The 25,523-nt window shown below is 41.5% G+C and overlaps 2 protein-coding genes across 4 annotated transcripts; one reads left to right on the forward strand and one right to left on the reverse strand.

Annotated features, from left to right (window-relative positions):
• Nucleotides 1-403: 403 nt before the first annotated feature.
• LOC112227353 (outer dense fiber protein 2-like) lies at nucleotides 404-1,589 on the reverse strand. Its single transcript, XM_042308353.1, has 3 exons — nucleotides 1,503-1,589; nucleotides 1,103-1,237; nucleotides 404-736 (listed from the first exon to the last, which is right to left on the reverse strand). The coding sequence occupies exons 1-3, from the start codon at nucleotides 1,587-1,589 to the stop codon at nucleotides 464-466; spliced, it is 495 nt and encodes a 164-aa protein (XP_042164287.1). The 3' UTR covers nucleotides 404-463.
• A 6,919-nt stretch (nucleotides 1,590-8,508) lies between these two features.
• On the forward strand, nucleotides 8,509-25,523 carry LOC112226759 (outer dense fiber protein 2-like). Of its 3 annotated transcripts, none has more exons than XM_042308024.1 (17): nucleotides 8,509-8,688; nucleotides 9,263-9,407; nucleotides 9,506-9,635; nucleotides 9,781-9,912; nucleotides 10,147-10,221; nucleotides 10,760-10,831; nucleotides 13,797-13,913; nucleotides 14,270-14,455; nucleotides 17,730-17,839; nucleotides 18,009-18,144; nucleotides 19,502-19,612; nucleotides 19,745-19,849; nucleotides 21,237-21,395; nucleotides 22,008-22,108; nucleotides 22,379-22,541; nucleotides 23,067-23,192; nucleotides 25,125-25,523. In XM_042308024.1, exons 2-17 carry the CDS (start codon nucleotides 9,283-9,285, stop codon nucleotides 25,302-25,304), a joined length of 2,028 nt encoding a protein of 675 aa, XP_042163958.1. In that variant the 5' UTR covers nucleotides 8,509-8,688; nucleotides 9,263-9,282; the 3' UTR covers nucleotides 25,305-25,523. The 3 variants fall into 3 exon arrangements, with proteins under 3 accessions (XP_042163958.1, XP_042163957.1, XP_042163959.1); XM_042308023.1 differs by having other exon boundaries at nucleotides 9,279-9,407; XM_042308025.1 differs by lacking the exon at nucleotides 21,237-21,395 and having other exon boundaries at nucleotides 8,510-8,688; nucleotides 9,279-9,407.

Raw genomic sequence — 25,523 nt, forward strand, 5'->3', positions numbered from 1 at the left:
AATCTACAGTATGGTAAATGATAACTCATAGAATAAGAAACCAAATAACTCTGAGATACGATGGGGAAAAGTATAGAAAACGGACATTATATTGTCAAATATTTATAGGCCCTAACAGGTGATAAAATTGACATGTTTGAAACAGATGGGTGTTTGTGGACACGTGTGTGTGTGTGTCGGTGGATGTGTGTGTGTGAATGGGTGCATGTATGCGACTGTAGAAGTGCAGATGTGTGTATGCATGTGTGGGTGTGTGTCCACGTACCATTATATTGTTTTATGAAATGCTGACTGTTGGCGTGTTGAGGTTAATTATTTCCTTTTCATGTTGGGGGGGGTAAATGTGTATATCTCTTGTTGGGATTCTGTTGTGATCTAAAAACCAATAAATAAAAAGTATTACAAAAATACAACTAAAAAAGCTGTGGTATTATTGGACAAGTACATGTAGTATCTCCTGGTTTCAAAACATGTTCTCCAGCCTGAACAAAACCCTGGGGAAGAGAAAATGATGACCACCAAACTGACTCCCCACATTACCCATACATACCTTCTCCCTCAGCTGAGTGTAACATTTATCCACAGCAGCTTCGAACCTCTCGGCCCTCTGTTTCTGGGCACGGGTGGCCTTCTTCAGGCCCTCTTTCTCCTGTTCTGCCTTCTCAGACACACTGGAGATCTCCCCCCTCAGACCATCTATCTCCAGCTTCTGCTCAGTCAGCTGCCTCTCCAAACCCTGGGAGAAAGAAAGACAGGGAACAAACACTGACTGTTTAACCTTTCAACATATCTAAATAATTATCTCTAGCCTGGTGAAAACAAGATGGACGACGTCCGTCTTGAATGGGTTGTAGAAGACTATTGCCCACTATTCTTTGTGAAACAGAAATGTCTACTTTTTGCTGTCTTTCTTCCCAACAGTCCCAGACATCACACACACAGGCTGGAAGCATAATACTGACTGCAAACTACCTCCTTTACTTTACCGGTGTCTTATTCTACAGACAGAATGGTTAAGGCTTAGAAATACACCTTTCCCAACTCAGACAATGTAGTGATTGATTGACTGACTAATAGACTGATGCCTGAACGTGTGTGTTACCCGGAGCTGCACTGTGAGACGGTTGTTGTCGGCCTCTTTGCTGTGTAACTGGCCCTGCAGGTGAGCACGTGTGGTCTCCACAGACTTGGTGGCATGGACCGCATTCTCAGTGTTCTCCTGTGGGCCTCCGTACGCCTATGTAGATATTCCATAGAAAATCAGCCGTTTCCAGCTACAATAGTCATTTACAACGTTAACAGTATCTACACTGTATTACTGATCAATCTGATGTTATTTTAATGGGAAAAAATGTGCTCTTCTTTCAAAAACAAGGACATTTCTAAGTGACTCCAAACTTTTGAACAGTAGTGTATATCATTGAGTTAATAAAGCTGCATACAAACATGGTCTCTTTTTTGTTTTCTTGAGTAAGGAGCTCCAAAATGCAGGTATTTCATACCAGCTCAGAGCTTTCTGTGGTGGTGTGGCAAGATAGCAGAAAATACGGAGTGTTGCGCCGTGATTGGCTCAGTGTTTTGTCACTCATGGGGAAACTACGTCACAGCGTAGTCTAAGGGGAGAGCTCAAAGTTACTAGCCCTTTGGGTGCTGACACAGAATTACATTAGCAAGGTGGCGCAGACAGAGATGGTCGCCTCGCTTTGAGTGCTTAGGAAACTATGCAGTATTTAGTTTTTTTATATATTATCTCTTACATTGTTAGCCCAAAAAATCTTAAGTGTTATAACATCATAAACTCAAAGATCATTCGAAAAATCCAAATAACTTCACAGATCTTCATTGTGAAGGGTTTAAACACTGTTTCCCATGCTTGTTCAATGAACCATAAACAATTCATGAACATGCACCTGTGGAATGGTCGTTAAGACACGAACAGCTTACAGACAGCAGGCAATTAAGGTCACAGTTATGAAAACTTAGGACACTAAAGAGGCCTTTCTACTGACTCTGAAAAACACCTAAAGAAAGATGCCCAGGGTCCCTGATCATCTCCATGAACGTGCCTTAGGCATGCTGCAAGGAGGCATGAGGACTGGAAATGTGGCCAGGGCAATAAATTGCAATGTCCGTACTGTGAGACGCCTAAGACAGCGCTACAGGGAGATAGGATGGACAGCTGATCGTCCTCGCAGTGGCAGACCATGTGTAACAACACCTGCACAGGATTGGTGCATCCGAACATCACACCTGCGGGACAGGTACAGGAAGGCAACAACAACTGCCCGAGTTACACCAGGAACGCACAATCCCTCCATCAGTGCTGAGAGAGGCTGGACTGAGGGCTTGTAGGCCTGTTGTAAGGCAGGTCCTCACCAGACATCACCGGCAACAACATCACCTATGGGAACAAACCCACCGTCACTGGACCAGACAGGACTGGTAAAAAGTGTTCTTCACTGACGAGTCACGGTTTTGTGTCACCAAGGGTGATGGTCGGATTCCCGTTTAACGTCGAAGGAATGAGCATTACACCGAGGTCTGTACTCTAGGTCGATTTGGAGGTGGAGGGTCCATCATAGTCTGGTGCGGTGTGTCACAGCATCATCGGACTAAGCTTGTTGTCATTGCAGGTCATCTCAGCGCTGTGCATTACAGGGAAGACATCCTCCTACCTCATGTGGTACCCTTCCTGCAGGCTCATCCTGACATGACCCTCCAGCATGACAATGCCACCAGCCATACTGCTCGTTCTGTGCGTGATTTCTTGCAATCAGGAATGTCAATGTTCTGCAATGACCAGCGAAGAGTCCGGATCTCAATCCCATTGAGCACGTTTGGGACCTTTTGGATTGGTGGGTGAGGGCTAGGGCTATTCCCCTCAGAAATGTCCGGGAACTTGCAGGTGCCTTGGTGGAAGAGTGGGTAACATCTGACAGCAATAACTGGCAAATCTGGTGCAGTCCATGAGGAGGAGATGCACTGCAGTACTTAATGCAGCTGGTGGCCACACCAGATACTGACTGTTAATTTTGATTTTGACCCCCCCTTTGTTCAGGGACACATTATACCATTTCTGTTAGTCACATGTCTTTGGAACTTGTTCAGTTTATGGCTCAGTTGTTGAATCTTGTTATGTTCTTACAAATATTTCCACATGTTAAGTTTGTTGAAAATAAATACATTTGACAGTAAGAGGACGTTTCTTTTTTTGCCGAGTGTACATCCAGGAATAACTATTGGATATAGGAGCGACGTCAACTTACCAACATTATGACCAGGAATACGACTTTCCTTTGTTCGGACAACCACCCAGGACATTGGATCTAATCCCAGAGGCTGACCGAAAACAATGTACCCGCAGAAGGGGTAGACAGAGCGGCCTCTTGGTCAGACTTCGGAGGCGTGCACACCACCCACCGCTTCCAAGTATATTACTCCCCAATGTCCAGTCTCTAGACAACAAGGTGGACGAAATTAGGGCAAGGGTTGCCTTCCAGAGAGACATTGGAGATTGTAACATTCTCTGTTTCACGGAAACATGGCTCTCTCGGCATATGTTGTCGGAGTCGGTACAGCCACCAGGTTTCTTCATGCATCGCACCAACGGAAATAAACATCTCTCTGGAAAGAAGAAGGGTGGAGGTGGATGCTTCATGATTCATGGTGTAACAACATACATAAACTCAAGTCTTTTTGTTCACCTGACCTAGAATTCCTTACCATCAAATGCCGACCACATTAGCTCCCAAGATAATTATCTTAGATTATAGTCACAGCCGTGTATATAACCCTCCTTAGCAGATACCACGATGGCCCTCAAGGAACTTCACTGGACTCTATCTAAACTGGAAACCAAATATCCTGAGCTGCTTTTATTGTAGCTAGGGATTTAAAAAAAAGCTAATTTGAGAACAAGGCTACCTAAATTCTATCAGCACATTGACTGTAGCATGCACGCAGGAAATACACTGGGCCACTGCTTCTCTAACTTCTGCGATGCATACAAGGCCCTACCCCACATTCCTTTTACAGTGTAGTTATTCCCTCCGCAAGGCAATCAAACATGCGAAATGTCGGTATAGGGACTAAGTGGAGTCGAAATTCAACGGCCTCGACACGAGACGTGTGTGGCAGGCAATGACAGGCAATTACAGACTACAAAAAGAAAACCAGACACGTCACTGACACCGACGTCTTGCTTCCAGACAAACTAAACACCTTCTTTGCCCGTTTTGAGGATAATACAGTGCCACCGACGCGGCCTGCTACCAAGGACTGCAGACAACCCCTCTCCTTCTCCGTGGCCAACGTAAGATATTTAAAAGTGTTAACCCTCTCAAGGCTGCTGGCCAAGACGACATCCCTAGCTGCATCCTCAGAGCATGCACAGACCAGCTGGCTAGTGTGTTTACGGACACATTCAATCACTCCCTACCTCAGTCTGCTGTCGCCACATGCTTCAAGATGGCCACCATTGTTCCTGTACCCAAGAAAGCAACTAAATGATAACTGAATTAAATGACTATCGCCCCGTAGCACTCACTTTTGTCATCATGAAGTGCTTTGAGAGACTAGTAAAGGATCAAATCAGCTCCAACTTACCTGCCACCCTAGACCCACTTCGGTTTGCATACCGCACCAACAGGTCCACAGACGATATAATCACCATCACACTGCACACTGCCCTATCCCATCTGGACAAGAGGAATACCTATGTCAGAATGCTGTTCATTGACTACAGCTCACCATTCAACACCATAGTACCCTCAAAGCTCATCATTAAGCTTGAGGGCCTGGGTCCTGGACATCTCCACTTCGCTGATCCTCAACACTGGGGACCCACAAGGGTGCGTGCTCAGCCCCCTCCTGTACTCTCTGTTCACCCATGACTGCACGGCAATGCATGCCTCCAACTCAATCATCAAGTTTGCAGATGACAAAACAGTAGTGGGCTTGATTACCAACAACTACAGTACGAGACAGTCTACATGGAGGAGGTGAGGGCTCTCGGAGTGTGGTGTCAGGAAAACAACCTCTCACTCAACTTCAACAAAACAAAGGAGATGATCGTGGACTTCAGGAAACAGCAGAGGGAGCAACCACCTATCCACATCGACAGGACAGTAGTGGAGAAGGTGGAATGTTTTAAATTCCTCGGCGTACACATCACGGACAAACTGAAATGATCCCCTAAAACCCTCACAAACTTTTACAGATGCACAATTGAGAGGATCTTGTCGGCTCTCCAGAGGGTGGTGCGGTCTGCCCAACGCATCACCGGGGGCAAACTACCTGCCCTCCAGGACACCTATAGCACCCAATGTCATAGGAAGGCCAAAAAGTTCATAAAGGACAACAACCACCCAAGCCTGTTCACCCCGCTACCATCCAGAAGACAAGGTCAGTACAGGTGCATGATAGCTGGGACCGAGAGACTGAAAAGCTTCTATCTCAAGGCCATCAGACTGTTAAACAACCATCACTAACACAGAGAGGCTGCTGCCTACATACAGAATCAAATCATTAGCCACTTTAATAAATGGATCACTAGTCACTTTAAAAAATGCCACTAATAATGTTTACATATCTTAAATATCTCATATGTATATACTGTATTTTATACCATCTATTACGTTTTGCCTATGCCACTCAGCCATCACTCATCCATATATTGAAATGTAAATATTATTATTCCATCCCTTTACATTTGTGTGTATTAGGTAGTTGTTGTGAAATTGTGAGATTACTTGTTAGATATTACTGCACTGTCGAAACTAGAAGCACAAGGATTTCGCTACACTCTCATTAACATCTGTTAACCATGTCTATGTGACCAATAAAATTTGATGATGAATTGATTTGAAGTGCCCATCCATGAAGCCTCAAGGTCATTGGCCACAGATAAAAGGATGTCAAAATGGCAAATTATTTTCAATCCTTGTCATATGAAGATAAATAATTAACAGAAATTATAGATAAAACGTATCAGTGCTCATCGGCCATTGGACATAAACATTACACAACAATTCGCAAATTCAACAATGAGTGGTTTGGAAGGAAGTGAGCACAGCCCAAGGTGAGTCCAAAAATGTTTTGTATGCTGCTGCATAAATTGTGTAATATGCCAGGGAGATATGTATACTGTAGCTAAGAAAATAATACTATGTGTCTGTTGTGTAGTAAGCTGTTAGTAGTCCATGAGCCTCACGTTAATAATTTGGTCTCTTTTCCCCTCTTAATTTCGCCTACTGTTCTGACTTGGTGGTGCATGTGCACGTGTAGCCTATAGCCTGTTTTAGAGAAATGTAATCAACGAATAATGTAAGAGCTTTCATTGCCTGCTTATATGCCCCCGCTATTTATCATATGGTTCTGACTTGGTGTACAGGGAGAATACTGTAAGAATGGCCCATGTTCTGATTTCTGTCACTGTACATTTCAAAGGTGAAGCACAAATGGTTATATTGACACGTCCGTCCTAGCTCGCTCATTAATGTCTTAATCGAAATTACGGATTGCCTCTTATCCACTCGTTGTTCCCTTATGCCATAGTTTGCACATCTCAATTGCAGTTGTGTAAAGTATTCAAGTAAAAATGCTTTAAAGTACTACTTAAGTAGTTTTTTGGGGTATCTGTACTTTACTATTTATATTTTTTTGACAACTTCTACTTTTACTCCACCACATTCCGAAAGAAAATCATGTACTTATTACTCCATACATTTCCCCTGACACCCAAAAGTACTAGTTACATTTTGAATGCTTAACAGGACAGGAAAATGGTCCAATTCACACACATCAAGAGAACATCCCTGGTCACCCTACTGCCTCTTATCTGGCAGACTCACTAAGCACAAATGCTTAATGTGTAAATTATGTCGGAGTGTGCCCTTAACTATATGTAAATTTTTAAAAAACAGAAAATTGTGCCGTTTGGATTGCTTAATAGAAGTAACTTGAAATGATTTATACTTTTACTTTTGATACTTAAGTATATGTTTGCAATTAAATTTACTTTTAACACTTAAGTATATTTAAAACCATATACTTTTGGACTTTTACTCAAATAGTATTTTATGGGTGACATTCACTTTTACTTGAGTCATTTTCTATTAATGTATCTTTACGTTTACTCAAGTATGACAATTGGGTACTTTTTCCACCACTGCTCAATTGTCAGTAGAAACCACATTTGTTTAAACAAGTCAGCCATATCAGCTATGTTTTATAAAAAGGAAGTAAATGAGGCTGAATTAACTGTTTTGCTGTCAGACAAGGCGTAGCAGTGGTAAGGTGTTCGGACTGCTGTTGACACAGCTTTGTAGGCACCGTTAGCCACCATTAAAGTGCAATTAATGCATTGTTTAGTGTTGTGTTGTGTAGTGGCTTTGCTGGCATGCATAATTTTTGATATATAAAAAAATAAAAAATAATGCCCCACCAAGATGTACATGCTAAAATCACCACTGGCAAGGAATGCCAGTTTTGCATTTCTTTTCTCTCATTAATGGGATGCAACTGAAGAAATCGTAGCTCGATTGAATCTTTCCATATCATTATTTCTCTCTCATATCAGATTCCTCTCTAGCATATTTGAACAACATGATATTGCATTGACACTACCATCTCACAAGAGAATGACCGCAGCAGGTAACCTAACGGTAATTGTTTGTTGTCATTCTTAAAATTCTAATTCATATTGCGCCAAATTTGCTTTACACCCTATGTTCCATAACGTTGGAATGGAATATATTAATGTTATTTCTAGCTACTAATTAGAAACTGCACCATAAATCCAGCTGCATATCGAATGTTGTGATTGCATAAAGGCCATTTACTTTGGCAAATGGCAGGAGTGGGAAGAGGGTTAGCTAATAAGACTGGTACCCATTCTACCATTGACGGCTTACACCATTTTAATGTAGTCAAATGAGTGGAACTAAGTGGAGTCATGTCCAACCAGGTCATCAGGAGGGTTCAGCCAATCGTGAAGAAAATGGACTACTTCAAAATGGAGATAGCCTTAATGGCGCTGCCCATGCTGTTTTGGACCCTATAATGGCACCTATACAAAGATGAGTCCTCTATGGTCCCCTCCAAACTTGGATGCCACTTGACTTCACTGTACTAGCACAGAGTACTCAAACTGTCTTTGGTACTAGCATTTGAATCCCGTGCAGCATTCATTCGGTTTGACTCCAAATATTTTAACACAGAAAATCCATGTGGATGGATTAAATCAACCTGCAACGTTCATTTGGTTTGCTAACAACAATCACGCTCTAGTCTAGTTGGGTTTGTTTACGTTAGGTCCATACGTCCAATGCCTTAGCCAATCACAAATCGCAGAACAAATAGGCGGGACTCAAATCAACCAATGGATGCAACGAACGCCATTCGTTTCCTACGGTCGTCACTAATTACCGCAAACAGAAAGTCATAAACTCCGCCTATTTCTACAATGTATCTTATTAAAATCAGATTTTAAACCTAACCTTAACCACACTGCTAACTGTATGCCTAACCCTAACTTTAATTAAGACCAAAAAGCTCATTTTTATTTTCAAAAAATTGTACGATTTAGCAACTTTGTGGCTGTGGTAACTCGTGACAACCGTTTTCTACAGAGAGCATCAACTGTTGAATAGCAGTAGCACAAAACAAAAGGCACGGTAGTGAATGAAGGTAAAAAACAACAACATTTCATTCGAAATCTCACCATACCAATCTAGCTAGATACGTATTGATCGTAGGATGTGTCTTGGGTTTGAATTTGCTTTCCATCTTCGCAATTCTAACTAACTGGCCAAATTAGCTAGGTACAGTAGCTAACTTGAACTTGTTCTGTTCAGCTTGCTAGCATACTGTAGATACCAAAGGTTGTGTTGCTAATGTTAGCTAGCTACTGTTCTTTAACTCTGAAATCAAGGTCAGAATGGATCAGCTCAGCTAGAAGCTAATGGTAAAAAGACTACGCACCATTTGTAGCCTGACAATACATAATATTAAAGGAAATAGCTAGTCATTGATTGAGATGAAATGGAACAGTTAAATGTTGTCTTGGACCGGTTAGTTTAAAAAAATTATACTGTAGCTATACGTGCATTATATTGTTGACTGTCTATCATATCGTATGCTGTCTATGCACCAATATTTTTCATAATTTCCTTGTCATTATAGTTGTCTAGTGTATTTTACTAGAAAATGAGAATGGGATTATTATAGGCAAGCAGTCATGTAAGCCTAACCATATAGCCAGTCCTCTGATCCACCAGAGCCATGTCTTCTGAGGATCCCTTCCAGGACTCTCTAGATGACGATCTAGACTGCTTCTCAGAGCCTGGGAGAGGGAGCAGGATACGCAGCAGTGTCTACACCAAAACCCCAGAGATGGAGAGTAATTGGTGAGGTCCATAAGACACATCCACACACTAGCCCACAAACAGCTTTCAGTGTGGATCCAACTGATTTCTAATCCGCTCTCTTTTGTCGTTATACTTAGTTATGGAGACTATGGAGCCACCGGCGGCAAAAGTCCCCTGATGAAAACATTGATGGATGCAGAAGCAGCGGCCAACTCTGCAGCCGTACAGCTCATGTCGTTCAAGGAGATCCTGGAGGATGATTTTGCCGTAATGTGAAGTCCTTTGTAATTGATGTGCTTACAGTGTACCTGTCTTTATTTTGAGATGCACAACCCGACATCAAAATGTTCAATTCACTAACAACTTGTTAATGTGTCTAAAGTAAAATGTAATTCATCCTTCTATTATAAAGGACTCAAGACACTCTGCCTCTGATAACCGGCGGATGTCAAGGCAGAGAGGCCTTCTGCTGGAGAAGTTGGAGGTCTTTAAACGGATTAACAAGTCTGTTCGACAGCAACTCCAAGACCTGCAGGATGCAGAGGTTGGTCTTATCAACCAGTTATAATCTGATGGCTAATGACTACTACTTTGGAGGCCTGTCAGGTTGCAATTTATAAGGGGGGTCATGCTTATGACAATTTTTACAATGCATTATAACTGCAACATAATGCATTAAACTGTACTTGTGGACTAAAGTCAACTGCAACTTTGTCTTTTTAACTGTTGCGTGAAATAACATGATTTGACTACCTCTTTTTGTCTCCTTTTTTATTAGGCATCTCGAATGGAGACAGACAAACACATTGATCTCTTACTAAAGAAGCTTACGCAGGCTGAGTGTGATAATCTGGTAAATTGCTCCTCATTTGGGTAAAAAAAAAAAAAAGAACTTCAGACACTCCAGACCTGTATTTAAACACTGAAAAATGAACATAGCGGTGCCAAGGCTGAAAATTGTATATGTTCTGACAACATGTTATACATTTTAGTCATTTAGCAGACACACTTATCCAGAGTGATTTACAGGAGCAATTAGGGTTAAGTGCCTTGCTCAAGGACAGATTTTTCACCCAGTCGGCTCGGGGATTCTAACCAGCAACCTTTCAGTTACTGGCCCAACGCTCTTGACTGCTGTGCTACCTGCCGACTAGAGGGTAGGGTAATTCAGTGCAGTAGTTCAGATGGCTCAATGGGTTGAAACATGGTGCTAGCTAGATTAAGGTTGGGGATTTGATTCAATCCTGCATGGGCCACATGTACTGAACTTGTGTGCTGACTTTGTAAGACACTTGGGATAGAAAAGCATCTGCTCCTGTTCACTATACACATGTCATTTTACTGTTGTACTGTGAGTAAGATAAAAGTTTTTGTTCTTTTGTTTCCACCAGCATTTGAAAAGAAATTTGAACGATAAAGACAAAATGGTGGATGAACTGATGGGTTTGCGGAAGAAAGAAATGGTGAGTTTTGGCCTTTAATTTCACATGAAATACAGTCACATCTGAAATAATTGGCACCCTTGATAAAGATTAGCAAAAAATTACTGTATAAAATAAATAATACCAAGCTATATTTTATGCTCCAAAAAATGGGGAAATTATATTATTTTATACAATTGCAATACAAAAAAATAAATTATTATCATATTTATTAACATTCTACTTTTTAAGTCAATCTCAGTTTAAGGAACTGTATTGTGGCCTTTCATGGCTTCCTGTTTCACTGGGGTATAAAAATGAGGTAACACGCATGTGAAATCCATTTGTCATCCATCACCAAGGGGAAAGGCAAAGCACTCAGAAATGAAAAGAGAAAAATGATTGTTGACTTTCATAAATCAGGCAATAGGTACAAAAAAATGACTGAAAAAACAAATATATCACTATTAGGGCAACAATTAAGAAGTTTAAAACCACTGTTCCTGTGGTAAATTTGGCTTCTAGAGGACCCAAGTGCATTTTGTCCCCACGCACAGTGGGGAAGATGGTTTGGGAGGCAAAAGAAGTCCAAGGGCCAGTATTGGAGAATTACAGAACGCATTGTGGAGTCACAAAGTCTCCAAATCTACAATTAGACACCACCTCCATGCCAATAGTCTGGAGGGGTTGCCATAAAAAGAGCCTTCACTGAGAGAAACCAACCAATGTCAATGCCTGGAGTTTGCTAAACGTCATTGGCACTTGGATTGGAACCAGTGTTATGGTCAGACGAAAATCAAGCTCTTTGGACTTTCACACCGGTGGTGGGTTTGGCCTCTAAAGAAGGATGCATATGCAGAAAATAACCTCATACCTTCTGCAGGATATGGTGGTGGATCTTTGATGTTATGGTGCTGTTTTGCTTCCAATGGTTCTGGAGCCCCTGTCAACGGCATCATGAACTCATTTTAGCAGAACACCTGGTTGCCTCTCTTACCAGAAAATCAACATTTTGCAATGGTCATTTTCATTGGAAACCTGTGGTTTGAATTGAAGGCTGTGCATAAGCGCAGAATGAAAGATATCGAGGAACTGGAAAGATTCTATATGACGGAATGGTTGGTCTAAGATCCCTACCCAATGTGTACTTCAATATCATAAGACATTATAGAAAAAGGCCAACCACCCTTATCCTTGCAAGCAATTCTATTAATGTAAAATAATATTATAAAAAATGTTGTTTGAGCCTACAAAATATACACTGCTCAAAAAAATAAAGGGAACACTAAAATAACACATCCTAGATCTGAATTAATGAAATATTCTTATTAAATACTTTTTTCTTTACATAGTTGAATGTCCTGACAACAAAATCACACAAAGTATCAATGGAAATCAAATTTATCAACCCATGGAGGTCTGGATTTGGAGTCACACTCAAAATTAAAGTGGAAACCACACTACCGGCTGATCCAACTTTGATGTAATGTCCTTAAAACAAGTCAAAATTAGGCTCAGTAGTGTGTATGTCCTCCACGTGCCTGTATGACCTCCCTACAACGCCTGGGCATGCTCCTGATGAGGTGGCGGATGGTCTCCTGAGGGATCTCCTCCCAGACCTGGACTAAAGCATCTGCCAACTCCTGGACAGTCTGTGGTGCAACGTGGCGTTGGTGGATGGAGCGAGACATGATGTCCCAGATGTGCTCAATTGGATTCAGGTCTGGGAACAGGCATAACAGTCCATAGCATCAATGCCTACCTCTTGCAGGAACTGCTGACACACTCCAGCCACATGAGGTCTAGCATTGTCTTGCATTAGGAGGAACCCAGGGCCAACCGCACCAGCATATGGTCTCACAAGGGGTCTGAGGATCTCATCTCGGTACCTAATGGCAGTCAGGCTACCTCTGGCGAGCACATGGAGGGCTGTGCGGCCCCCCCCAAAGAAATGCCACCCCACACCATGACTGACCCACCGCCAAACCGGTCATGCTGGAGGATGTTGCAGGCAGCAGAACGTTCTCCACGGCATCTCCAGACCTTGTAACGTCTGTCACATGTGCTCAGTGTGAACCTGCTTTCATCTGTGAAGAGCACAGGGCGCCAGTGGTGAATTTGCCAATCTTGGTGTTCTCTGGCAAATGCCAAACGTCCTGCACGGTGTTGGGCTGTAAGCACAACCCCCACTTGTGGACGTCGGGCCCTCATACCACCCTCATGGAGTCTGTTTCTGACCGTTTGAGCAGACACATGCACATTTGTGGCCTGCTGGAGGTCATTTTGCAGGGCTCTGGCATTGCTCCTCCTTGCACAAAGGCAGAGGTAGCGGTCCTGCTGCTGGGTTGTTGCCCTCCTACGGCCTCCTCCACGTCTCCTGATGTACTGGCCTGTCTCCTGGTAGCGCCTCCATGCTCTGGACACTATGCTGACAGACACAGCAAACCTTCTTGCCACAGCTCGCATTGATGTCCCATCCTGGATGAGCTGCACTACCTGAGCCACTTGTGTGGGTTGTAGACTCCGTCTCATGCTACCACTAGAGTGAAAGCACCGCCAGCATTCAAAAGTGACCAAAACATCAGCCAGGAAGCATAGGAACTGAGAAGTGGTCTGTGGTCACCACCTGCAGAACCACTCCTTTATTGGGGGTGTCTTGCTAATTGCTATAATTTCCACCTGTTGTCTATTCCATTTGCACAACAGCATGTGAAATTTATTGTCAATCAGTGTTGCTTCCTAAGTGGACAGTTTGATTTCACAGAAGTGTGATTGACTTGGAGTTACATTGTGTTGTTTAAGTGTTCCCTTTATTTTTTTGAGCAGTGTAGTATCTCAGTATTTGTATTTATTTTATACAGTTTTTTGCTCATCTTCATCAAGTGTGCCAATCATTTTGGATGTGACTACATTTTGTACAACGATAAAACACATTGACAAAGGAATAAATCAAACTGTTCGAAAGCAGTGCCCTCACACCAGCTCTTTCTGCTTTGATGCTCCACAGGAGAACACCGAGAATGCGGTCCATGCCACCAAGTCTGTGGAGACCACACGTGCTCACCTACAGGGCCAGTTACACAGCAAAGAGGCCGACAACAACCGTCTCACCGTGCAGCTCCGGGTAACACACAAGTTCAGGCATCAGTCTATTAGTCAGTCAATCAATCACTACATTGTCTGAGTTGGGAAAGGTGTATTTCTAAGCCTTAACCATTCTGTCTGTAGAATAAGACACCGGTAAAGTAAAGGAGGTAGTTTGCAGTCAGTATTATGCTTCCAGCCTGTGTGTGTGATGTCTGGGACTGTTGGGAAGAAAGACAGCAAAAAGTAGACATTTCTGTTTCACAAAGAATAGTCTTTTACAACCCATTCAAGACGGACGTCGTCCATCTTGTTTTCACCAGGCTAGAGATAATTATTTAGATATGTTGAAAGGTTAAACAGTCCGTGTTTGTTCCCTGTCTTTCTTTCTCCCAGGGTTTGGAGAGGCAGCTGACTGAGCAGAAGCTGGAGATAGATGGTCTGAGGGGGGAGATCTCCAGTGTGTCTGAGAAGGCAGAACAGGAGAAAGAGGGCCTGAAGAAGGCCACCCGTGCCCAGAAACAGAGGGCCGAGAGGTTCGAAGCTGCTGTGGATAAATGTTACACTCAGCTGAGGGAGAAGGTATGTATGGGTAATGTGGGGAGTCAGTTTGGTGGTCATCATTTTCTCTTCCCCAGGGTTTTGTTCAGGCTGGAGAACATGTTTTGAAACCAGGAGATACTACATGTACTTGTCCAATAATACCACAGCTTTTTTAGTTTTATTTTTGTAATACTTTTTATTTATTGGTTTTAGATCACAACAGAATCCCAACAAGAGATATACACATTTACCCCCCCCAACATGAAAAGGAAATAATTAACCTCAACACGCCAACAGTCAGCATTTCATAAAACAATATAATGGTACACGGACACACACCCACACATGCATACACACATCTGCACTTCTACAGTCGCATACATGCACCCATTCACACACACACATCCACCGACACACACACACACACGTGTCCACAAACACCCATCTGTTTCAAACATGTAAATTTTATCGCCTGTTAGGGCCTATAAATATTTTACAATATAATGTCCGTTTTCTATACTTTTCCCCATCGTATCTCAGAGTTATTTGGTTTCTTATTCTATGAGTTATCATTTACCATACTGTAGATTTCATTAATGGTTTCTTTCCAATTGCTTATTTGTGGTGCAAGGGGTTTAAGCCAGTTTCTAGTCATCTGTTTAAGTGCTGTTATTCTCAGAATTCTGAAAACGTACTTATCATTTTGGAGGACCAGTGTATGAGGGGTTCTCCCAAGGAACATGTGTTCTGGATTTAGAGAACGTGAGTGTTCAAGCGTATCATCCAGTACTTTATATACTTCGGTCCAGAAATGATTGAGGACTGTGAAGGAATATAGTATGTGGATGTGATTAGCCCTGCTCTCCCCGCAGTTACGCCAGCAATTTGGTGTGATGTCACAGTTGTATTGTTGTTGTATTATAGGAGTTATGAAACATCTTGACTGAATTGTCCAAGAGTATTCCCTACAGAGTAGAGGGTTGTCTTGGACTTGTTCTTCTAGATATGTCCTCCCATTCCTCTGCGGTTGTTACTATTTGCAGCTCGTCTAACCAATTGGTTTTCACTATAATGTTCTCATCTTTTGTTTCTTCTCCGGTAATTCTGTGCCCCCAGCACATTCTTGGCATTTACTTTCTTACATGTCTTTGCCGTATATCGATTTAAAGGATGTACAGTGCCTTCGGAATGTTTTCAGACCCCTTGACGTTTTCCACATTTTGTTACATTACAGCCTTATTCTACAATTGATTAAATTAGGGATGCACCGATATGACATTTTTGCCTGATACTTGATACTAATATCCCATTTTTTTCCTTGCCAAAACACCTAATATCGATTCATAATTTTTTTTAAAGGCCTTTTTAAGTATTATAGTACAGTTAAATAGTTGAGACACACACACACACACACACACACTGACCAAACATTTATTTTGTTGGCATTTGCGTACACTACCGTTCAAAAGTTTGGTGTCACTTAAAAATGTCCTTGTTTTTGAAATAAAAGCACGTTTTTTTTTTGTCCATGAAAATAACATAAAATTGATCAGAAATACAGTGTAGACTTTGTCAATGTTGTAAGTGACTATTGTAGCTGGAAACGGCTCATTTAACAAACATATAAATATCTACATAGGCACACAGAGGCCCATTATCAGCAACCATCACTCCTGTGTTCCAATGGCACGTTGTGTTAGCTAATCCAAGTTGATCATTTTAAAAGGCTAATTGATCATTATAAAACCCTTTTGCAATTATGTTAATTACAGCTGAAAACGGTTGTCCTGCTTAAAGAAGGAATACAACTGGCCTTCTTCAGAACTTTATTTCTGAAACGTGTCAGTCTATTCTTGTTCCGAGAAATGAAGTTTTTTTTTGTTGATACAGCATCGTCTTTATATCCGAAAAGAATACTTTTGGGTATAAACTTTCTAAGGGCTCCATCTGAATTCACCCCCCTGACGTTCCTCTGCACTGCCACTCACAACTTTTTCTCCGCTGGCACAGTTTGATTATCCGTCTCCATGTAGCGGTTGATGCTGGGTTCATCCATACAATAATGGATTTTAGTTGGTCGGCCTGGGCTTGTTTTATGTTTGATTGTTTTAAGTTTGACACAGGCTTTTCTTGCTCCCCAGATGAATTTCCTCAGGAATGTGTCCCACCTTTTTAAAGTATTTTGAGTAATAGTTATTGGTTGATTCTGGAACAGGAATACACACATCTTGGGAGAACGTTAATTTGAATCGTTTTCCATTCTTCCTGTTCTTGTTAAAGGTACTAATTTCCATCTTTTGTAGGTCCTATTTATGCTGAATTTCCAGTGTTCCTAACTTATACTGATGCAGTTTCATCAGATCTTGGTATTTGAGTGTGTTTTGATCCCATTTAAGTTTAAACTTTGTTTTGATGTCTTGGGATATTGGTTTGACCTACTGTCATTCTGTCTGATTTCACTGTATTTAGTCTGTACTGAGATATGACACTTGTTGTGCTTCATCCATAGTGGTGGGAACTGACTGGTAGGTTTGCTCAGTAGAGAATCACATCGTCTGCATATATTGCTAAGTTGTGTTCTTCCTGATCGATGTGTAGACGTTGTATTTTCTGATTGTTTGCTATACACTGAGTGTACAAAACATTAGGAACACCTTCCTGATATTGAGTTGCACCCCCTTTTGCCCTCAAAACGGCCTCAATTCGTCAGGGCATGGACTCTATAAGGTATCAAAAGCGTTCCACAGGGATGCTGGCCCATGTTGACTCCAATGCTTCCCACAGTTGTTAAGTTGGCTGGATGTCCTTTGGGTGGTGGACCATTCTTGATATACAAGGGAAACTGTTGAGCATGAAAAACCCAGCAGTGTTGTAGTTCTTGACACACTCAAACCGGTGCGTCTGGCAACTGCTATGATACCCCATTCAAAGGCACTGAAATATTTTGTCTTGACCATTCACCCTCTGATTGGCACACATACACAATCCATGTCTCAATTGTCTCAAGGCTTAAAACTCCTTCTTTAACCTGTCCTCCCCTTCATCTACACTGATTTGAAGTGAATTTAACAGGAGACATTAAGTTATCATAGCATTCACCTGGGCAGTCTATGTCATAGAAAGAGCCGAGTGAGTTCCTAATGTTTTGTGCACTCATTGTATTTTCGTCTAACGGTTCCATACCTAAAATGATGATGGATGTCTTTTTAAAACTTTTGCTACGGTGTTCCCTACTGAACGCGACCCAGGTATTCCGTTGTTCCTTGCCAGGGACAGTAAACTGATTTATGTTATGTGGCATGATGACATGTAGGATGTTCAGCTGGCGGAGGCTTGTTCAGAGAGGGACACATGGAGGAGACAACAGGAGCAGAAGACAAACGCGAGAATTCTGCTTGATGCACAGATAGGACTACTGAAAGGGTATGTCGTTTCTCATTTTGACCTGGACACAAAAAAACCTGGCATATTGTTAATCCAGGTCTTTGAGGCAATCAATGTTGTTCTTTTCATTTGCAAAGCTTTTCACATTTTCTCCTCGCAGAAAGTAGAAGTGGGCAAGTGGCAATTGCTTATTGATGTTTCATTACAGCCAAATAGCCGACATTACTGCGAAGCTACAGAAGGAGAGTGACGAATTCACTGCTGCAAACGAGGTCTTAGTGCTAAAAGTGGAAAAACTCAACGCTGAAAACGGAGACATTGGCCTTGAGAACGCAACCCTCAAGGTAGGACAATTAAACACCAATATAGACCTTTTTAAGTTGTGTATGCACCAACCAAAAACTATTGATTTACTTCACCTTGAGCCATGGATTAGCCCCAAATGATCTAAACTACCACATCTATAAACACATTTTGTAAACTATTACATCTAATTGCTTCGATAACAAACCTAGCTCTACTGCTTTTTAATTTGTGTACCTTTTCTGTTTATTCTAACATGTAAAACGTCTTCCCACCTTAATACAGGATGATATGTTTCTACACTCCCCTCTATATGTATTTGGACAGTCACGCTAACATTTTACATTTGGCTCTATACTCATACTCTATACTCTATACTATAATCATATGAGGCGACAGTACAGAATCTCACCTTTTTTTTTTATTTGAGGGTTTTTCCATGCATGTTTTACCGTTTAGAAATGAAAACACTTTATATGTCTAGTCCATCCATTTGAAGAAGTCATAAGTATTTGGACAAATTCACTTATAGTGTATTAAAGTAGTAAAAGGTTTGGTATTTGGTCCTGTATTTCTTGCACTCAATGACTACCTCAAGCTTGTGACTACAAACTTGTTGCATGCATTTGCAGTTTGTTTTGGTTGTGTTTCGGGTTATATTTTACCCAAAAGGAACTGAATGGTGAAAGTAAGAATAGAAGATGTTTCGGAACACTTCTGCATTAATGTGCATGCTACTATGATCATGAATAATCATTAATGAATCGCGAATAATCACGAGTAGTAAGGCTTACAGTGGTAGAAATAGCATACCCTCTGAAAAATGCTAGCCTTCCCTGTTATTGGTAATGCTGAGCGGTTAGCATGTTTTGTTGTATCCTCTGTAATCTTCTCACTCATCATTATTCATGATTCATTCATGATTTTTCCTAATCATGGCATTATCATGATTAATTTACATGTGTTCAGAAACATCTTACCTACTCACCTACGCAGTTCCTATTAGGCAAAACATGATCTAAAACACAACTACAACAGTCTCACAAGCTTGACGTAGTCAGTGTGGCAGGAATGCCGGACCAAATACTACACTTTTGATCACTTTAATACACTTTGAGGGAATTTGTCCAAATACTTATGCCTTCTTCAAATTGGGGGGACTAGATACATAAAGTGCTTCCATTTCCAAACAGTCAAACAGATTTGTATGAATATACCCTCAAAATAAAATGTCGCCTGATCTCAAATCTAAAACGCTGGAGCCCAGAGCCATATTTAAAAAATGTTAGCGTCACTGTCCGAACACCTATGGCGGGGGAGTGTATGTATAGTTATTAGTGTGTGGTTTGTTCCCACCATGTTTTAGGATTCTATTTGTGTATTTATCTCCGGTTCCAGGCGTCCATCGTTGAGTTGGAGCTGCAGCTGGTTCATTCTAAAGCGGCGCTGAAAGAGGAGAGCGCCGTCTCACAGGAGAGGAAAGACCAAGCAGAACAGTATCAGAGTCAGGCAGGGATCCCGCACCCCACCACACTTCCAAGTTCCCATACCCACTGAATCCTATAGGAATGTATTGAGAGACTAAAAGGTAAGGCAGCAGCTGTCTGTTTTATTCGCCTCCTATTGCCTCACATCTCTCAGGTGGCAGAGCTTCAACTGGAGGTGGAGGATCTGAAGATGAAGTTGGATGGTTTTCTGAGGGAAGCAGAGAACACCAGAGAAGGAAGAGATGCGGAAGTGAAGAAGGTGAAGTCTTCTGTTGGCTACATTCAAATCAAAGTTTATTTGTCACGCGTGCCGAATACAACAGGTGTAGACCTTACAGTGAAATGCTTACTTACAGACTCTAACCAACAGTGCAAAAAAGGTATTAGGTGAACAATGAAAAATAACAGTAGCGAGGCTATATACAGTAGCGAGGCTTTATATAGTATCGAGGCTATAACAGTAGCGGGGCTACATACAGGCACCGGTTAGTCAGGCTGATTGAGGTAGTATGTTCATGTAGATATGGTTAAAGTGACTATGCATGTATGATAAACAGAGTAGCAGTAGCGTAAAGGAGGGGTTGGAGGGTGGTGGGTGGCAGGACACAATGCAGATAGTCCGGTTGGTGGGTGGCGGAACACAATGCAGATAGTCCGGTTGGTGGGTGGCGGAACACAATGCAGATAGCCCGGTTAGCCAAAATGCGGGGGGCACTGGTTGGTCGGGCCAATTGAGCTAGTATGTATATGAATGTATAGTTAAAGTGACTATGCATATATGATCAACAGAGTGTAGCAGCAGCTTTGTCTTAAAGGGATAATTCTGGATTTTGGCAATGAGCTGGCATGCTAGTAGATAACCATAGACTTCCAGTTATTGCGCTAAAGCTAGTTAGCATTTTCTCGCAAAACTAGCTCTAACTTCCTTCATACTGGACACCGAAACATAAAAATGGTATCTACAAGTTCATCTCACTCTAGGGAAGTAGATAAAGGGCCTTGTTGCCAAAAATCCCAAAGTATCTCTTTAAATTGGTTTGTGTCGTTCATAATTAAAGCAAGAGAGGGCTCACTCAACAGAATAGAATATCAAATTGCGTGAAATAGTTTGAGACAAACACTACTTGGTTCAGTAAAATTAAAATGAATGTGATATCCTGTATGTTTTGATATTTGTTTACTAACATTTGTAGTTGTTTCTGGTCTTTCCCGTACCCACGCATTGCTTCCTAAAGGCTTTGCCTGTGCTGTTAACCATTTCAAAGTGCACAGCTTCACATTTATCCTCGGCGTAAAAACCAACGTATGCTGTCATTTTAGAATTCAGTGATCACTGGGGTTCTCTAGTCTGCATCCTAATCTATGGTTCAACTATCGACACGTCAGTTTAACAGGACTGGAATTTAACTGCTGCTTCTGATTAAACCACATTTTGCTGAAAGCCTTCAAAATATTCTCTCTGAGGGAAAAAAAAACACATCCGTGGTGAATGGCCATGCCCTGCTTCCGCATACATTACCTATACTTCAGTTACCAGTCAGGGTCCAGGCGGTGAAAGCTACTCAGAGAGTTGCAGCCAATCAGTCACTAACATTTCTCTGCTCCCCTGCCTTGCCGGCCTGCACGCCCCTCCCCCGGGACCCCAGGTGAGGCTGGAGCTGGAGGGGCGCGTGAGGGAACTGGAAGAGTACCCCGAGTTACTGGGCACCGCGGAGCAGAGTCTGGCGGAGTGCCAGGACAACCTGAGGCGCTCGGAGAAGAGATGTGCAGACAAGGCAGAGGCCATTAGACAACTGCAGGTTAAGGTGTGCTTATAGCCGTATGACGAAATGTCATTTGTCGATGGGCAAGTAAGCACTGAGGTGGTGGAGTACAGTATCTACCACCAGATGTCAGTCAAACCCCATGTATGGTTTCCCATTATACTGTTAGAAATCTCCATGTTATTCTAGTGCATCCCTCGGTTCCTGCTTTGAGTTGGTGTTGAAGTTTGTGATTGGATGTACTTAGATTGCAGTAAAAAAAAGTTAGGTCGAAAGCCCTATGTGCCCCTTTTGTAGTTTTGTGTGTTTTGTAAAGCTGTGATGATCACCTTCAATTGTATGAAAATGTGTTTCTATGAATGTTTCGGCACTGTCCAATCAACGCTTGCCTTTTTTTTGAATGTTCCTCATATCACCGTTGTACAGTGTTGTGTGCTGTGTTGGTGACTTGATAAGCCAATGTAATTTCAGTAATTGCGTGGCGCAACTCTTTAGTGTTGCGCTGTATATGTTTGAACCCCCATTCAAGTCCCCGTGAGTCAAGACTATTCAAATGAACATACATTCAGCACCTGTCATATCATTGAGTCATAGTCCAACTACATGTTTTTTTTTTTTTGCCTAACCACCAAGGTATGATTATTGTGCGTCCAGGTGGAGAGACAGGGGGAGAAGACGAGGTCGTCGATGGACATGAAGGAGTCTATCCACGAGGCCAACTCACAGCTACGGCAAAAATGGGAGGCTCTTCAAAGGTAAGGTTATTACTACTTTCTCTTCTTTTGAAAGAATGAATACATTCTTCCGTTTTGCTTTTTGGTTTTCAAACTAGATTCCTCTGTGTTTCTCATGTCAAAGTACATTAGCGACATTGAAGATGTATTGTTTTTTTATATATGTTTTTAAGCCTGCCCTGGGTGAATTCTGACATGTTCTGAAATGTTAATGTACATCTTGTGACTTGGGTATGGGTTACGAATGTGTTATGAATGGGTTCCTTATGCATTGCCGATGATGTATTCCAGGCAGATGGAGGAGCTTCATGGGGAGAACCAGGAGCTGGTCCGTAGGCTGGCAGGGCAGGAGGAGTCGCTACACTACAGCAGCAGGCAGCTAGAACAGCGCTCAGCAGACTGCCAGGCTCTCAACAGACAACTGGAGGCAGCAGTGGCCGATGTCAGGCAACAGGTACTTGGGGGGGTTAAATTTCTCCGTTACTGCGAGAGATTTTCCTCGTCATTTTGAAATTTTTTGATTGAAAAGGACTGGAATTGGTCAAACTTGAAGTTTAAAACATGTACAAAATGATCCTATTTCCTTAAAAGCATGATGTTCATTATGCAAGTTAACCTGGCCCCAGACAATGGATCTGAGATCGGCCTAAATTTCAGTGGTGGGATTATTTTTTACTTTAACCCCTAGTTAACTGTATGATTGCTCCTGGATAGGATATTTTAATGTGTGGATGTGGACAGTATGTAATGCTCATACACTCAGCATATGGTTTTATTAAAATCCAGTGTATGTGTACATAGAAGCAAATTCAAATGCTCAGACTAAAGGTTCATATTAAGTGGAACCAATGTTCCCCAAAGGGGAATGGAAAGGCACAGAAGCGAATTGAAGATGGTGTTTTTTAGGGGATGAGTTCCTGCCGATATGTGTGGTTTTCTTTTTGACACATCTCATAATCTTTATTTATCTCATGCCGAGGTTTCCAAAGTCAAAGACAAAGCCGTCTCCAGAGAAAGTTCCCTTCAGACCAGAATCCTGGAGCTGGAGGCTGAGAAGAGCAGAAGAGAGAATGAGCTGAAACATATGAAACAAAGCAAGCAGTCAGTAAGTACCAGACACAATCACATACAGTGCCTTCAGAAATAATTCACATCCCTTGACTTTTTCCACATTGTGTTGCGTTACAGACGAATTTAAAATCTATTAAGTTTTTTTTTTGTGTGACTGGCCTACACACAATACCCCATATTGTCAGTGGAATTATGTTTTTCAACATTTTGACAAATTTAATAAAAAATGAAAAGCTAAAATGTCTTGATTAAGTATTGTACCTCTTTTTTTTTAATGGCAAGCCTAAATAAATTAAGGAGTAGAAATGGGCTTTACAAGTCCCATAATAAGTTGCATTGACTCTGTGTAATAATAGTTTTTAATGTAATTTTTGAATGACAACATCATCTCTGGAACGCACACATACAATTATCTGTACGGTCCCTCAAACACAGATTCAACCAAAGACCAGGGAGGTTTTCCAATGCCTCGCAAAGAAGGGCACCTATTGGTAGATTGTTTTTTTTTTTTAAAGCAGACATTGAATATCCCTTTGAGAATGGTGAAGTTATTGATTCCACTTTGGATGGTGTACACCCAGTTTTATTTTTTTAACCTTTATTTAACCAGGCAAGTCAGTTAAGAACAAATTCTTATTTTCAATGACAGCCTAGGAACAGTGGGTTAACTGCCTGTTCAGGGGCAGAATGACAGATTTGTACCTTGTCAGCTCGGGGGTTTGAACTTGCAACCTTCCGGTCACTAGTCCAACCACTAGGCTACCCTGCCGCCCCCACTACAAAGATACAGGCTTCCTTCCTAATTCAGTTGCCAAAGAGGCTCAGTGATTTCACCATGAGGCAATTTTTTAAAACATTTTGAGTTTAATGGCTGTGATAGGGGAAAAGTGAGGATTGATCAACAACATTGCAGTTACTCCACAATATTAACCTAATTGACAGGGTGAAAAGAAGGAAGCATGTACAGAATAAAAATATTCAAAAAAATGCATCCTGTTTGCAACAAGGCATTAAAGTAATACTGCAAAAAATGATGTGGCAAAGCAATACACTTTTTGTCCTGAACACAAAGTGTTATGTTTGGGGCAAATCCATCACAACATATTACTGAGTACCACTCCATATTTTCAAGCATAGTGGTGGCTGCATCATGTTATTGTTATCATTAAGGGCTAGGGAGTTTTTCAGGATAAAAAGAAACGGAATGGAGCTAAGCACAGGCAAAAACCTGTCTGCTTTCCACCAGACACTGGGAGGTGAATTCACATTTCAGCAGGACAATAACCTAAAACACAAGGCCAAATCTACACTGGAGTTGCATACCAAGGCCAAATCTACAAAGGTGTTGCTTACCAAGAAGACAGTGAATGTTCCTGAGTGCCCGAGTTACAGTTTTTACTTAAATCTACTTGAAAATCTATGGCAAGACCTGAAAAAGGTTCTCTAGCAATGATCAACAACCAATTTGACAGAGCTTGAAGAATTACAAGTATTGACTCAGGGGTGTGAATACTTATGTAAATGAGATTTTCATTTTGAATACATTTGCTAAAATCTCTAAAAACATGCTTTCACTTTGTCATTTATAGGGTATTGTGTGTAGATGGGGGATATTGTAGCTACGATAGCCTACTGCAAACCGTGTGACATTTTCCCCCATATCCCTCAAAGCCAATGAGAACACAGTACATTACTTTTTGATGCCATACAATACGCAATGAATCAGACCATTTTTCTATTTTAAAGCATAGTAGTACATACTGTACATTTGTCAGGTCAATGGATTGATTCCTTGGTGAATGAAATCAGGTTAAGTGTTGATAACTGTTGTTTTGAGTTTGAGCGTAAAGCCTTATTGTCCTATGTGTATGAGCATATTTTCTGAGATTGTTGTTTTTACCTTGACTGCACTACAAATGTCCAAATTTGGACAATAAAGAGATTGATTGGTTGTGTTGCTCTGCAGGCTGAGAAGCAATTTGAGGTGCGTCTAAAGGACCTGCAGCTCAGCCTGGACCAGTCAGAAAGCCACAAACAGAGCATTCAGAACTACGTAGACTTCCTCAAAAACTCTTACGCCACCATGTTTGACGAGGGACTACCACAGGCACCGTCTAGTTTTGGATCATCCTACTTTTTAAAATGATGATTACTCCGGTATGTGTGTTTGTGGTGTGTAATGTGTATTGTTGGTTCAATCATGTACAATATATGAGCATTATTTAAGAATAATGTGTTTGAGAAGCAATGAATCGGCACATATACATTTTATGTTCGATAAAGTCCATGTAAATGTTTATATAGATCAGCTAATACTTTTTTTTGTCCATTTATAAATAGAATTTCAATAAAGTTTATAATGGCA

The sequence above is a fragment of the Oncorhynchus tshawytscha genome, linkage group LG28 (assembly GCF_018296145.1).
Source record: "Oncorhynchus tshawytscha isolate Ot180627B linkage group LG28, Otsh_v2.0, whole genome shotgun sequence".
Classification (NCBI taxonomy): domain Eukaryota; kingdom Metazoa; phylum Chordata; class Actinopteri; order Salmoniformes; family Salmonidae; genus Oncorhynchus; species Oncorhynchus tshawytscha.